At 43.4% G+C, this 15691-nt stretch overlaps 1 protein-coding gene across 1 annotated transcript in view; it reads left to right on the top strand.

Annotated features, from left to right (window-relative positions):
* The first annotated feature begins 1446 nt into the window (after nt 1-1446).
* fam131c (family with sequence similarity 131 member C) overlaps nt 1447-15691 on the top strand; it is a 39365-nt gene continuing 25120 nt past the window's right edge. Inside the window, exons 1-2 of the mRNA XM_043675732.1 lie at nt 1447-2583; nt 14875-14999. Coding sequence (XP_043531667.1) covers nt 2562-2583; nt 14875-14999 — 147 coding nt within the window. The 5' untranslated portion in view covers nt 1447-2561. The remainder of the gene's footprint in view (nt 2584-14874; nt 15000-15691) is intronic.

The following is a 15691-nucleotide window of genomic DNA, read 5'->3' as shown; positions in this document are numbered from 1 at the left end:
CAATATTAATTCCCAGACTCACTTTCCATGCTACCAATGCCCATTTTGTTAACTCTTCTCATTCTTGAACATTTATAGCAAGTCTTACCGTTTTTAATATTTCTAGCTGTCTTATTCTTTGCTCTAATTTTCCAAGCCTTGTTCTTTTTTGTCATTATTTGCTCTTTTTAAACTTCTGTCTAATCTTCAGAACTGCCAGCCAACTTTGTGAAATTACATGCTTTCTTTTCAATTTAATACTTTCTTTATATTTTCAAGTTAACCACAGATATTTTCTCCTCCCTTTGAGATTGTTGTACTCTCTGGAATGCACCTATTCGGTAACATCCCTTTAAATGTCTGCCACTGCACCTTTGTTAACTTATCCTTTAACCTAATTTCACTTTAGCTAGCTCTGCTTTTGCCTCCTTATAACTGCTCTTATTTAAGATACTATTACTCGTCTTGCGCCCACTCTCTTACTTCCCATATTATGAGGTTCTCTAGTTTTGAGTTTGAGAGTTTGAGTCTGGAACATACCAACAGTACAATCCACCTTCCCCCATTACTGGTGCCAATGCCACACAAACTGGAACCTACTTCTACCACATCAGAAATTGAACCAAGCATTCATTCCTTGATCTTATTTACCAGACACCAATTTGAACGTGGCTCAGGTTAGCAATACAGGAATGTAACATCAGCCACAGGTCTGCAGGTCATAGGGTTGAAGAGATGTACAGGACAGAAACAGACCCTTCGGTCCAACCCATCCATGCCGACCATATATCCCGACCCAAATGTATTCCCACCTGCCAGCACCTGGCCCATATCCCTCCAAACCCTTCCTATTCATATACCCATCCAGATGTCTTTTAAATGTTGCAATTGTACCAGCCTCCACCACTTCCTCTGGCAGCTCATTCCATGCACATACCACCCTCTGTGTAAAAACGTTACCCCTTAGGTCTCTTCTCCTCTCAAGCTAAACCTTTGCTGTCTAGTTCTGGACTCCCCACCTCAGGGAAAAGACTATATATCCTATCCATGCCCCTCATGATTTTATGAACCTCTATAAGGTCACCTCTCAGCCTCCGATGCTCCAGGGAAAATGCCTTAGCCTATTGAACCTCTCCCTATAGCTCAAATCCTCCAACCCTGGCAACATCCTTCTAATTATTTTCTGAAATCTTGTGCCTATATAGGTTCCGGTGCTCCCAGACAAACAAAAAGTTTTTAATTCTTTGGCGGTTCAATCAAACATCCCATGCCATTATTCCATGAATGCCAACAGAGTTCCCCCAGTGTCCTGGTCCAAACCGATCCCTCAACCAACATTGCTAAACAGAAATCAGCACATTGTACGATGAATTATCAAATCTTTATTTGCGGGATAATGTTGAAGGTAAAATGTCACATTTCCCCACAGTCACACAATCAACTGAATTCAAATATTCAATTGGCTGTAATTATAATTAAGGTTTGAGGTTATGACAGGCAGCATAAAAATGGAATTTCTATCCTTCCCTGAAGTTCAGGGTCTTGGCTCATTTTCATGGCCAAGGTGGGCGCCTGCTCCAATCCACCAGTGCTGCTATGATCAGAGCGCAAACCCTTTAACAAAACCAAATCATTAAGTCATGATCACATTGCTGGCTTGGGGGCCTGCTATGCTCAAATCGCCTGCCACATTGCCTGCATTATATCTACAACCTACATTTCCAAAGTGTTTCATTGGCTGAAAAATATAATGGGATATCCTGAACTCGTGACAGGTGCTATCAAAATGCAAACCTTTTTCTTAAAAAATTCCCAAGTTGTGGGGATCAATAACAATTTGTTAGCCCATCCCTGCTGGCCCTGGTTTGTCAATGGCAGAGAGATCCCGAGGATTTACAAGGTGAGCTATTCAGCTCAGAATCCCAGTTCCTGATCCGCTTTTGCACGGTCGATCAGTGGTAACCCCCTGGTATTGATGGTTAAGGATTTGTGGTGGTAATGCTGTTGAATAGTAAGATTAAATGGGCAGCCTTTTCTTTTCTGAGGCATTCCATCCCTGGAAGTGATGAGGGATTTTCCTTCAGCTTCTACCTCAGTAGTTTTACCTCAAATCTTTTTTTAGGAACACGGGGCCACTTTACCGAAGCGATTATTGAGTTGATGGCAATGGCTCCTTCAACTGCAGGTTGCGCCATTGCTGACCCAACCAATCCGACCCATTGAAGAAGGTGTTGCAACAGGTTGGTTAATGGATCAGTGAGGAGGATAGTCAACAGAAGTAAGAGCTGGATCCAACAAAGAGCCTGGTGGTGAAGGAGTTAATGCCGAGATGCAGCGAGAGTGACAGCCTGGTGTCCTGTTCCTGTGTGTTTGTGGCCGTGTTTCAGTTCAGCTCAGAAGTGCAGAAATGGGCCTCCGAGATTGATTCCACCGACGTCAAAGCCAGCTGCCTCAGCAAGCATTGTGTTCAAGGTACTCTAGGGAAGACCATACAACCCAACAACAACAAAAAAACCCCCGATATGTTGCATTTTTTAAAAGGTAGCAGTGGATAACTCGTGCTCCTGTCTTCGCTGCTCATCATGGGTTGCTGCATTTCCAGAGGTGAGTCCACATTGTGAAAAATAACCACTCACTCTCGAATCAGCCTGCCCCTCTCATTGTATGCTTGCCATCGCCCCTCTAGCTGGGGGGTTAAATAGCTGTCTTGAAATTGCAAGGCGACACTGTGCTATATTGGCAGATTAAATCAATCTGTTGTTGCTATGGTTACATGTATCAATGGACCAGGACTTCACTGTCAGTGTCAGGGCTTTGTTTTAGAAAAAGAGAGAAATAAGGCAAGGATGCCTAATGTTTCCCACAGTACAGGTTTATCAGAATATTCTAGAAAAAAGCACAGTCACGTTTTCTGTGCTGGGCTTTTTAAACGCGTGGTATTTTAATCTTCTGTAATTGTGGTCAAAGCTATGAATCCTATGGCCGTCCTTGATAACAGAATCAAATTGGATGCCATGGGAGTGGACCAGCAATCACCAACAGCAGCTGGCATGCCTGGTATTCCTGACCCATCCCCGATTTCTGAAGGGAAAGCAATTTGATGTGATTCAGTCACTTGCAAGCCCATAGCAAGAGCCAACATGTGCAGGACTGGAGTCACATAGACAACAGGCCTGTTCCCCTGTGGGACATGAGTGAACAAGTTTGATTTTTACAACCGCCTGACAGATTTGTTGTCGCTTTTACAGATACAATGTATTTAAGGCCAGATTTTAAAAACTAAACTCAAACTGCAAAGTGCAATGGACGTCCAAAGAGACTTTGAGGGTTCAGGTGCATCGATCTTTAAAAGTGTCACGTGCAGGTAGAAAAAATAATCAAGAGAGCTAATGGCATACTGGCCTTTATATGTAGAGGACCAGGTACAAGGAAGCAGAAGTTACACTGCAGTTATACAAAACCCTTGTTAGACCCCTCTTGGAGTAGGAAAAAGTGAGGGCTGCAGAAAAATCCTGATCAAGGACTTATGCCCGAAACGTCGATTCTCCTGCTCCTCAGATGCTACCTGACCTACTGTGTTTTTCCAACACCACGCTCTCTCCCCTCTTGGACTATTCTGAGCAGATCTGGGCATCACACTTTGAAAAGATATATTGGCCTTGGAAGGAATATAATGTAGGTTTATGATGCCAGGATTTCAGGGGTTTAAGTTGTGAGGAGAAATTATAGAAATTAGGTCTATTTTCTCTATTATTCAGAAGGTTATGGTGTTCTGATTGAAGTCTTCTAGATATTAGCAGGAAAAGACACTATAGATAAAGATAACTATTCCCACTGGTTGGGGATTCTGGAACTAGGCAGCATAGACTAAGAATTAGGACCGACCATTCAGAAGAGATGTTAGGAAGCACTTTGACACACAAAGGATCGGAAATGTTTGGCAGCCTCTTCCAAAAATGGAATTGGATGCTGGATCAGTTGTTAGTGTTAAATCTTAGATAGATAAGTATTTGTTAGGCAAAGGGATATGGCTCAAAAGCAGGAATATGGAATTAGCTCACAGATCAACCATTATCTCATTGATCAGTGGACTTAGTTTGATGGGCTGAATGGCCTAATCCTGTTCAAAGTTCCTAAGAGCTGAACTCATGCCTTCTGCATTATTAATCGTTCATATGGCAACTATTGGAAATTGGAACATAGAACATTACAGCGCAGTATAGGCCCTTCAGCCCTCAATGTTGCGCCGACCTGTGGAACCAATCTGAAGCCCATCTAACCCACACTATTCCATTCTCATCCATATGCCTATCCAATGACCATTTAAATGTCCTCAAAGTTGGTGAGTCCACTACTGTTGCAGGCAGTGTTTTCCATGCCCCTACTACTGAGTAAAGAAACTACCTCTGACATCTGACCTACTCAATTTAAAGCTATGTCTCCTCATGCTAGCCATCGCCATCCAAGGAAAAAGGCTCTCACTGTTCACCCTATCTAACCCTCTGATTATTTTATATGTCTCAATTAAATCGCCTCTCAACCTTCTCTCTAATGAAAACAGCCTCAAGTCCCTCAGCCTTTCCTCGTAAGATATTCCCTCCGTACCAGGCAACATCCGAGTAAATCTCCTCTGAAACCTTTCCAAAGCTTCACATCCTTCCTATAATGCGGTGTCCAGAACTGTATGCAATACTCCAAATGTGGCGACACCAGAGTTTTGTACAGCTGCAGCATGATCTCATGGTTCCGAAACTCAATCCCTCTACCAATAAAAGCTAACACACCGTATGTCTTCTTAACAACCCTATCAACTTGGTTAGCAACTTTCAAGGATCTATATATCTGGACACGGAGATCTCTCTGCTCATCTACACTACCAAGAATCTTACCATTATCCCAGTACACTGCATTCCTGTTACTCCTTACAAAGTGAATCACCTCACACTTTTCCACATTACACTCCATTTGCCACCTCTCAGCCTAGCTCTGCAGCTTATCCGCGTCTCTGTGTAACCTACAACATTCTTCATCACTATCCACAACTCCACTGAATTTAGTATCATCTGTAAATTTATTAACCCATCCTTCTATGCCCTCATTCAGGTCATTTATATAAATGACAAACAACAGTGGACCCAAAACACATCCTTGCAGTACCCCACTAGTAACTGAACACCAGGATGAATATTTCCCATCAACCACCACCCTCTGTCTCCTTTCAGCTAGCTCTCAATCCCATGACTCCATATTTTGTGCGGTAGCCTACCGTGGGGAACCTTATCAAATGCTTTACTGAAATCCATATACACCACATCAACCGCTTTACCCTCATCCACCTGTTTGGTTACCTTCTCAAAGAACTCAATAAGATTCGTGAAGCACAGCCTACCCTTCACAAAACTGTGTTGTCTATCACAACTTGGGTGGCACGGTGGCACAGTGGTTAGCACTGTTGCCTCACAGCGCCAGAGACCCGGGTTCAATTCCCACCTCAGGCGACTGACTGTGTGGAGTTTGCACATTCTCTGCGTGGGTTTGCTCCGGTTTCCTCCCACAGTCCAAAAATATGTGCAGGTTAGGTGAATTGAGAAATGCGGTGCTGGAAAAACACAGCAGGCTGAGGAGCAGGAGAATCAATGTTTCGGGCATAAGCCCTTCTTCAGCACCATATTTTTCAACTCTGATACTCCAGCATCTGCAGTCCTCACTTTCTCCAGGTTAGGTGAATTGGCCATGCTAAATTGCCCGTAGTGTTAGGTGAAGAGTAAATGTAGGGGAATGGGTCTGGGTGGGTTGCGGACCTGTTGGGCCGAAGGGCCTGTTTCCACACTATAAGTAATCTAATCTAATCTTATTCCTCTCTGATGATTATAAATCCTATCTCTTATAACTATTTCCAACACTTTACCCACAATTGAAGTAAGGGTCCCAGGTCTATAATTTCCAGGGCTATCTCTACTCCCCTTCTTGAACATTTGCTATCCTTTTGGCACTATTCCTGTAGACAATGACGACATAAAGATCAAAGCCGAAGGCTTGGCAATCTCTTCCCTGGCTTCCCAGAGAATCCGAGGATAAATCCCAAGCAACCCAGGGGACTTAACTATTTTTACATTTTCCAGAATTGCTAACAGGTCCTTATGTACCTCAATCCCATCTAGTCTAGTAGCCTGTGTCTCAGTATTCTCCTCAACCACACTGTCTTTTCCTTGTGAATACTGATGAAAAATATTCATTTAACGCTTCCCCTATCTCCTCTGACTCCCCGCACAACTTCCCACTAATATGTCTGATTGGCGCTAATCTTTCTCTGAACATTTTTTTATTCCTGATATACCGATAGAAATCCTTAGGGTTTTTATTGATCCAGTCAGCTAATGACTTCTCATGTCCCCTCCTGGCTTTCCTTAGCTCTGTCTTTAGGTCTTTCCTGGCTAACTTGTAACTCTCAGGCACCCTAACTGAGCCATCATATCTCATTGTAACATAAGCCTTCTTTTTCCTCTTGAGGAGAGAGTCAACCTCCTTAGTAAACCATAACTCCCGTGCTCGACAACTTCCTCCCTGCCTGACCAGTATATACTTATCAAGGGCCCGCACTAGCTGGCCCTTGAATAAGCTCCACATTTCAATTGTGCCCATCCCTACAGTTTCCTTCCCCATCCTTTGCATCCTAAATCTTGCTTAATCGCATTGTAATTGCCTTTCCCTCAGCCATAATTCTTGCCCTGCGATATATACCTATTCCTTTCCATCACTAAAGTAAACATAACTGAATTGTGGTCACTATCACCAAAGTGCTCATCTTCCTCCAAATCTAACACCTGGCCTGTTTTACTACCTAGTACCAAATCTAATGTGGCCTCACCTCTTGTTGACCTGTCTACACACTGTGTTAGGAAACCCTCCGGCACACATTGGACAAAAACTGACCTATCTAAAGTACTTGAACTATAGTATTCCCAGCCAATATTTGGAAAGTTAAATATCAGCCCATGCTACCTCAGTAGAAGGGTCCTCAAACGTCCTTTCTGCAACTGTAATACTGTCCTGGACTAACAATGCCACACCACCCCCTTTTTTATCATTTACTCTGTTCTTGCTGAAACATCTAAATCCCAAACCTGCAACAACCATTCCTGTCCCTGCTCTACCCATGTCTCTGAAATGGCCACAACATCGAAATCTCACATACCAACCCATGCTGCAAATTATTCCGGATGCTCCTGGCATTGAAGTAGATACACTTCAAACCAACTTCTTGCCTGCCGGTGCCTTCTTGCGATCTTGAAACCATAGTTCTGACTTCACTACTCTCAATCTCCTGTATACTCGAACTACAATTTTGGTTCCCACCCTCCTGCTGAATTAGTTTAAACCCCCTCAGGATATTGGTACCCCTCTGTTTCAGGTGAAGACCATCTTGTTTGTAGAGGTCCCACCTACCCCAGAAAGAGTCCCAATTATCCAGGAATCGAAAATCCTCCCTCCTGCACCATCCCTGTAGTCACGTGTTCAACTCCTCTCTCTCTCCCTATTCCTCACTTCACTGGCACATGGCATGGGCAACAAACCAGAGATAACAACTCTGTTTGTTCTAGCTCTAAGCTTCCACCCTAGCTCTCTTAATTTCTGCTTTAAATCCCTTCCTACCTATGTCGTTGGTGTCTATGTGGATCAGGACTTGGGGCTACTGCCCCTCCCCCTCAAGAGTCCTGTAAACACAACCAAAGACAACATGAACTCTGGGACCTGGGAGGCAACACACCAACTGTGAGTCTCAAACAATGATGACATAAAGATCAGAGTCAAAGAATCGGCAATCTCCTCCCTGGCTTTATTGATAGTCGTTTGACAGTACAGAGCTTCTGTATTGTTGAAGAAAAGACATATTTTGTCATCAGGACATTTCACAAGAATACCAATTCAAGGGGAAAGCCAACATTTATATAGTATAACAGGAGAGTGCTAATTGGTTGGTAAGTGGACTTTGATTGGTAAAGACTTGTCGTGGAGAATACAACCAGTAATGATGATTGACAGTTAACAGCCAGGCTTTGATTACATTTTAGCACAATGCAGCACGGTGGCTCAGTGGTTAGCACTGCTGCCTCACAATGCCAGGGACTTGAGTTTGATTCCACCCTCAGGCGACTGTGTAAGGTTTGCATGTTTTCCTCATGTCTGTATGGGTTTCCTCCTACAGTCCAAAGATGTGCAAGGTAGGTGGAATGGCACCTAAATTGCCCATAGTGTCCAGCAAAGTACAAGCTAGGTGGATTAGGCATGGAAAATACGGGGTTTACAGGGATAGGGTAGGGAGGTGGGTCAGGGGTGGGATGTTCTTGGGAGGGTCGGTGTGGACTCAATGGTCTGCTTCCACACCATAGTGATTCTATGAACCTGGGTTGGCTAACTCTGACTGGTTAGGGCATTGCTCTGAGAATGACAATGACTTATTTTGTTGAGTTGAAACATGTGTAGTATGTGTACGTGTTCTTTCTGCCTGCATGAGGTGGTCTCATTTACATTTTAAACAAAATGTGGCTGTTAACTGTCAATCTGCGTTCATGAGTGCATTTCCAAGACAATGCCTTGACCAGGACTCTCCTCTCATGCAGCATAAATGTTGGTTTTACCCTTGAATTGATATTCTTGCAAAATGGCCTGATGAGTACAAGATGAAAATCTTTGACAAAATGTGTCTTCTCTTTAGCAAGGCCTGGGAACAGGAAGGGAGAAATTCTGACACTGCAGGCATCAGTTAAATGAAAGGCAATTAATCCTGTGGTGGTAATGAATTGAAGAGGGAGGAGGTAGAGATAGGGAAGGGCAGGAAGAGTGAGTGACTGAGAATAGAGAAAGAGAAATATGTGGAGAGTGAGAGATGGGGAAGGCAAGAAATATGGAAAGAGAGGAGGTAAGAGTAAAGGAGTGGAGAGGATGTAGATAAGAGATGGAGTGAGCAGAGGTTTCAGAGGGCAATGTAAGAGGTGAGTCCAGTGAGAGACAGGAGACAGCCAAGGCTTAACACAAAATGGTAGACCATAGATTATCCTGAGGGAATGTAAGATGACAATATCATTGGTGGAAAATTGGACAGAATCTTACAGAGGCCTGAGCAATGTGGGCTGTGGTGAGGTTTGTGACAGAATTGTATGAGAAGTCCCAATGAAGTCTGCCTGGATGTCAAACATACCCCTTCTCGGCACCTGTGTCTTAAATCTTAAAACAATCCAGGACAAAATGATCTCTTAAAGCCATAGTATCATCTCATTCCACAAATGGCCTGATAAGTTGTTGATTTTAAATCTGAGATAGATAATTAGGCAAAGACAGGCAAAGCCACGGGTTAGCCATAATCTAATTGAATGGTGGAACAGGCTTGAGGGGCTGAATGGCCTTCTCCTGTTCTATAATCCGAATTGAATGGGGTTCATATTTACCTCGAGTTGGCCTGTTGGAAAGCGTTTCTGGTGATTCCAGGAAAAGATTTAACAATGATCTTCTTTGATCCAATGGCTTACCCACAATCACAGGCACCAATTATAAAGGTTGGGAACACAAGGGGGAAGCTGACTCATGAATATCCAACTCGACAATTGAAAACAACTGATACTGAAGTCTCATCAGGAAATCCCCAGTTATGAGCAGGACAAAAACAGTTATCTCTCACTCGCGTTTGAGAAAAGGTACTATTAGTACTTTTTTGGTACTATCATTCAATATGCAGTTGGACTGGTTGGTAGAAGATCCCATGGGAAGGACTTTATGCAATGTCTACAATTGTTTTTTGGAACAGCGTGTGATAGAGCGCACTAGGCAACAGGCGATTTTGAATTTGGTGCTGTGTAATGAGGCAGACTTGAATAGGGAGCTAAAGGTGAAGGAAGCCCTAGGGGACAGTGACCATAATATGATAGAATTCACCGTGCAATCTGTGAGGGAGAATGTGGAATCAAATGTAGTGGTATTACTATTGACATGAGGGAGGAACTGGCCAGAGTTGATTGGAAGGGGAACATGGTAGGGGAGACAATGGAGCAGCAATGGGCAGGAGTTTCAGAGAGTAATTTGGGAGGAATAAAGAATATACTAAGGGGAAGACAAGGCAACCGCGACTGAGAAGGGAAGTCAAGTATCATCATAAAAGCAAAATAAAAAGCGTACAATGTGGTGAAGATTAATAGGGAGCCAGAGGATTGGAAAGTCTTTAAAAACCAGCAGAGGATAATTAAAAAAAACAATGAGGTGGGGGGGTGAAGATGAAATATGAGGGTAAACTAGCTAGAAATATAAAAGAAGATTGCAAGTGTTTTTCCAGCTATCTAAAAGATAAGAGAGAGGCAAGAGTGAATATTGGACTGCTAGATAATAAATCTGGAAAATAGTAATGGGGAACAAAGAACTGAATAGGTATTTGCATCAATTTTCACAGTGGAAGACACCAGTAGCATACCAGAACTGCAAGAGAGTCGGGGGCAGAGGTGAGTGTAATGGCCATTACTAAGGAGAAGGTGCTGAGGAATCTGAAAGGTCTGAGGGGGTATAAATCACCCAGGCCAGATGGATTACGCCTCAGAGATCTCAAGGTGAGCTGAGGAGATCGCATTGTTGGTGATTTTTCAGAAATCACTGGAATCAGAGAGGGTACTGAGGACTCGTAAATGGCTTACGTGATACCCTTGTTTAAGAAGGGAGGGAGGCAGAAGATGGGAAACTGGACCAGTTGGCCTGGCTTCCATCATTGGTAAGATTTTAGAGTCCATTATTAAGGCTAAGATTGTGGAGTACATGGAAGTGCCTGGTAAAATAGGACTGATCAAGATCTTGATGGCTTCATCAAGAAGAGATCTTACCTGAGAAATGTGGTAGCATTCTTCAAGGAGGTAATGAGCAGGTTAAACAAAGCAGAGCCAATGGATGAGATCTACTTGAATTTCCAGAAGGCCTTTGACCAAGTGCAGCACAGGAGGCTGCTAAATAAGATAAGAGCCCACGGTGTTAGGGGCAAGGTACTGGCATGGATAGAGGATTGGCTGACTGGCAGATGGCAGCCAGTGACTAGTAGAGTTCCACAGTATTCCATGTTGGGACCCCAACTATTCACGTTACACATTAAAGATCTGGATGAAGGAACTGAGGGCATTGTTGCTAGGTTTACAGATGACGCAAAGATAGGTGGAAGGGACATGTAGCTTTGAGAAAGCGGGGAGGCTGCAGAAGGAATTGGACAGGCTAGGAGAGTGACAAAGAGTGGCAAATGGAATACAATGTGGGAGAATGTGAGGTTTGCACTTGAGGAAGAAGAATAGAGGGGAAAGGCTTCGGAAATCTGAAGCTCAAAGGGACTAAAGAGTCTTAGTTCAAGATTCTCTTAACTGAACATGCAAGTTTTATTGGCAGTTAGGGAGGCAAATGCAACGTTAGCATTCACTTCATGGGAACTAGAATACCAGAGCAAAGGTATACTGCTGAGGCTGTATGAGGCTCTGGTCAGATCGCATTTGGACCATTGTGAGCAGTTTTGTGCACCGTATCTAAGGAAGAATGTGTTGGTGTCGTAGAGGGTCCAGAGGAGGCTTACAAGAATCATCCCAGGGATGGAGGGCTTGTTATATGAGGAGTGGTTGAGGACTCTGGGTCTGGACTCAATGGAGTTTAGAAGGATGAGGGGGGATCTCATTGAAACAAAATATTGAAAGGAGACACTATACACCAAACAACCCCACTGCTGTGTGGCTGACCACTTCAACTCCTCCTCCCACTCAACCAAGGATATGCAAGTCCTTGGCCTCCTCTACTGCCAAATCCAAGCCACTTGATGCCTGGAGGAAGAACTCCTCACCTTCTCTCTTGGGACCCTTCAACCACATGGGCATCAACATCAACTTCACTAGTTTCCTAATCTCCCCTCCCCCACCTCATCCCAGATCCAACCGTCCAACTCAACACTGCCCTCTTGATCTGTCCCATCTGTCCACCTTCTTTCCCACCTATCCACTCCACCCTCCCCACCGACCTATCAGTTTCTCCCCCTACCAGCATCTTACTGCCTTCCCAGCTATCTTCCCCCACCCTCCTACTTATCTTTCAGTCCCCTTTCCCCCTCCCCCACATTGTTGATGAAGGGCTTTTGACTGAAACGTCGACTCTCCTGCTCCTCGGATGCTGCCTGACCTGCTGTGCTTTTTGACTCTGACCTCCAGCATCTGCAGTCCTCACTTTCTCCTAGAATATTGAGAAACCTGGAGAGAGTAGATGTGGAGACATTTCCACTGGTGGGAGAGACTAAGACTTGAGCGCACACAGCCTCAGATTGAAGGGACGACCCTTTAGAATTGAGATGAGGGGGAATTTCTTCAGCCACAGGGTGGTGAATCTGTGGAACTCATTGCTGCAGAGGGCTGTGGGGGCCAAGTCACTGAGTGGCTTTAAGACAGAGATAGATAAGTTCTTGGTTAGTTAAGGAATCACAGGTTACAGGAAGATGGCAGGAGAACAGAGTTGAGAATTATATTAGCTGTGATAATATGGTGGAGCAGACCTCAATGGGCTGAATGGTCTAAATCTGCCCCTATATTTTATGGTCTAAATCTGAGAACAGTGTACTTAATCTATTATTATCACAGGGAGTGTCATGCCCCAAGTCTTAAACCACACAGAAAAGTTGGAAGGCAACCCAGCCTGTGTCTGACAGGTATTTGTAATGCCAAATCTCTTTGTTCCTTGGAGATTTTCAGGCACGTGACAGAAGAAACATAAATCAGGGAGTAATCTGTGCGTGGGATCAGGGAAATTGTACGATGCTGTGTCTGGGCTTTGTTTTCTTCTTAGCATAATAATTATATTTCTTAATTCATTCTTCGGATGATGTTGTTGGCAAGACCAGTATTTATTGCCCAGATGGCAGTTAAGAATTAAGACAGCGTTTCTGGAGTCACATGTCAGCCAGACTGGGTAAGGAAAGCAGATTTCCTTCCCTAAAGGACATCAGTGAACCAGATGGGTCTTTACAAAATTGATAGTGGTTACACGTTAGCCATTGAGCTGGCATTTATTCCAGGTTATTTTTGAACTCAACTTTCACCATTTGCCTTGCACCAATGTCCCGTCCTGGGGTTCTGGACTACTACTGCAGCCACATTACCCCGCCTCTCCATCGCCTTCCCTCAAAGTTCAGCAGCTGAAACGGATTTTGGAAAAATAAACTGAGAATGGATTCATGGAGGAAAGGGAAAGGTGTGAACATGCTGCCATGCTCTGCATTAACCAACTACCAAAGAATGGTCTTCTACTTCTAGAATTGGATCGATGGCCTAGTGGCATTATCACTGGCTTGTTAATCCAGAGACTTGGGTTCAAATCCTGCCCTGGTAGAATTTGAATTCAACCATGAAACAATTGTTGGAAAAACTCATCTGGTTCACTAATGCCCTTAAGGGAAGGAAACTGCCAATCTTATCTGGTCTGGACTGAATATATTAGATTCCCTACAGTGTGGAAACAGACGCTTCAGCCCAACACGTCCACACCTACCATCTGAAGAGTAACCCACCCAGACTCATTCCCCTACCCTGTATTTACCCCTGACTAATGCACCTAGCACTATTGGCAATTTAGCATGGCCAATTCACCTAACCTGCACATCTTTGGATTGTGGGAGAATACCTGAGCACCCGGAGGAAACCCACACAGACACAGGGAGAATGTGCAAGCTCCACACAGACAGCCATCCAAGGCTGGAATCGAACCTGGGTCCCTGGCACTGTGTGTGATTTCAGACCCAGAGCAATGCTAACCTAGTCAGTGACCCCATGTAACACGAATGAATAAACTTTTAAAAAAATTTGAACAGCGGTGTCTAAATGCTTGCGAACTGGTCTATGTGACAGGGAAAGTGTTAAAACTTTGGGGAAATAATGCTTGGTGCCAACACATGTTGATTTGCCAGTTGGTGGGAATATAAGATGGTTGTCACATGTGAATCATAAGATCATTAAAAGAAAAGAGCAGAAGCAGGCCATTCAGCTTATCAAACCTGCTCTCTCATTTGTTAAGATCATGGCTGTTCCTATTGTGAGCAACTCCACTTGCTCACTTCCTTCTGCCTCTCCCCACCACACTCCCTTGTCGATAAAACATTTGTCTAACCACATTTCATTTGGGAAAGTGAGGGAATCATTAAAAATTATTCATTAATGTTACAAAACAGACAGAAAGTTTGCATTCTTCATCCATCTTTTCCCTCCCTGTCTTTGAGATCAACTTTTTTTTTTGATGAAACAAAAAAAAGCTGTGGTTGGAGATTAACCCAAACACAAGCTGTGACTGACTCACTATAACAGTGTGAGATAATGCTGGATAGACAGTGTGACTGCTGCAACATGTTCATGTTCACGTCCCTGACAAATTCCAGTGATTGTTTCATAGTTTGAGACACCAGTGTCAAAGATATAATAATAAGATCTCACAGTTTTCTGTGATGGATGGCTCTTAATGTTGGATGGAGTGGGAGAGATTTAATAAAGCAGCAATTAGGCGACTCTACACACCGCTTTTAATGAGCCTGGTGATTTTGAAAGCTTGGGAAACTGGAATGAGAACTTCCATGGTTTCAATATCTCGGGAAGGAATACATTAGAGTTGGAGACAATATAATGAGTCTTAATTTCCACATGGTAAGGTTGGAAAGTAAGTATGGTAGTGTATTTGAACAAGAGAGATAATTCAGTGGATTATAATTGGAATGGGATTGAATCAGGGAACAATTGGAGACGAGAGTGTGTGTCAGGCATTAATCCTTCTCTTGTACAATTCATTATTAATCATTGGTGAATACATTGCTTGCATTTCTATCATTTTTTAAAAAAGACAAATGCTTCATCTCTTCAGAAATTCTTACAAATACTTGCGAATATCCTTCAAAAGCCAATGGTGTATCCCAGGTTCCGAACAATGGAGTTGCTCAGGAGAAGAGAGAGTTTGCACCACCTGTTGAAGACCAAGGAGTCTGCAAGGTAAAGATCCCCTATACACATGATAATCAATTCAAAACAATGGATTCTATTTGTTTTACTCTTTACAAAATGGCTATCCTTTAAGGTTTCTGCTTGAAATCCCAAGTCCTAATCACAAAACTAAAACCTTCCCGAACAAAATTACCAACAATGTTTGCAGCTACAGCTTATTCTTGTCTTCCTCCTCTTGTCTCCACAGCTTTCAACACAATCAATTGTTCGCCAGAACCACCTCTTCTGAGACCCCCCACTTCATTTCATCGCCCTCTCTTCTGGTTCCAACCCTAAAATCATCATACATTTCCGACAGTATAACAGCCCAACATGATTAGTGCTTGGCTTTTGTGGGTATGCTGACTAGACTCAGCTTCATCCCTCTGTCGCCTCTCCTGATTTTATAGATTTTATTATTTTGCCTGTACAACATCAAGTTGAAGCTGAACCAGAACTATTGCAGTTCACCAAAGCAGTATTGTTTGGCCCCAATCCTATCCACATTCCTGGATGCCTGTTCATTCTCAACCTGGTTGTCCTGTTAAGCTCTAAATTGACCTTCAAACCCTGCATTCAATCTACTACCAAAACTACCAATTTCCACACCCAAAATACACACAATAGCATCTTTACCTCATCCCATTATCACCAAAACACCTAGTGATGCTTCAGAATCCTTTACTAATGTCACTGTCATT

The sequence above is a fragment of the Chiloscyllium plagiosum genome, chromosome 34, assembly GCF_004010195.1.
Source record: "Chiloscyllium plagiosum isolate BGI_BamShark_2017 chromosome 34, ASM401019v2, whole genome shotgun sequence".
Classification (NCBI taxonomy): Eukaryota; Metazoa; Chordata; class Chondrichthyes; order Orectolobiformes; family Hemiscylliidae; genus Chiloscyllium; species Chiloscyllium plagiosum.
The sequence above is the reverse complement of the archived record's forward strand: the minus strand, read 5'-3'. Positions and strand labels throughout refer to the sequence as shown.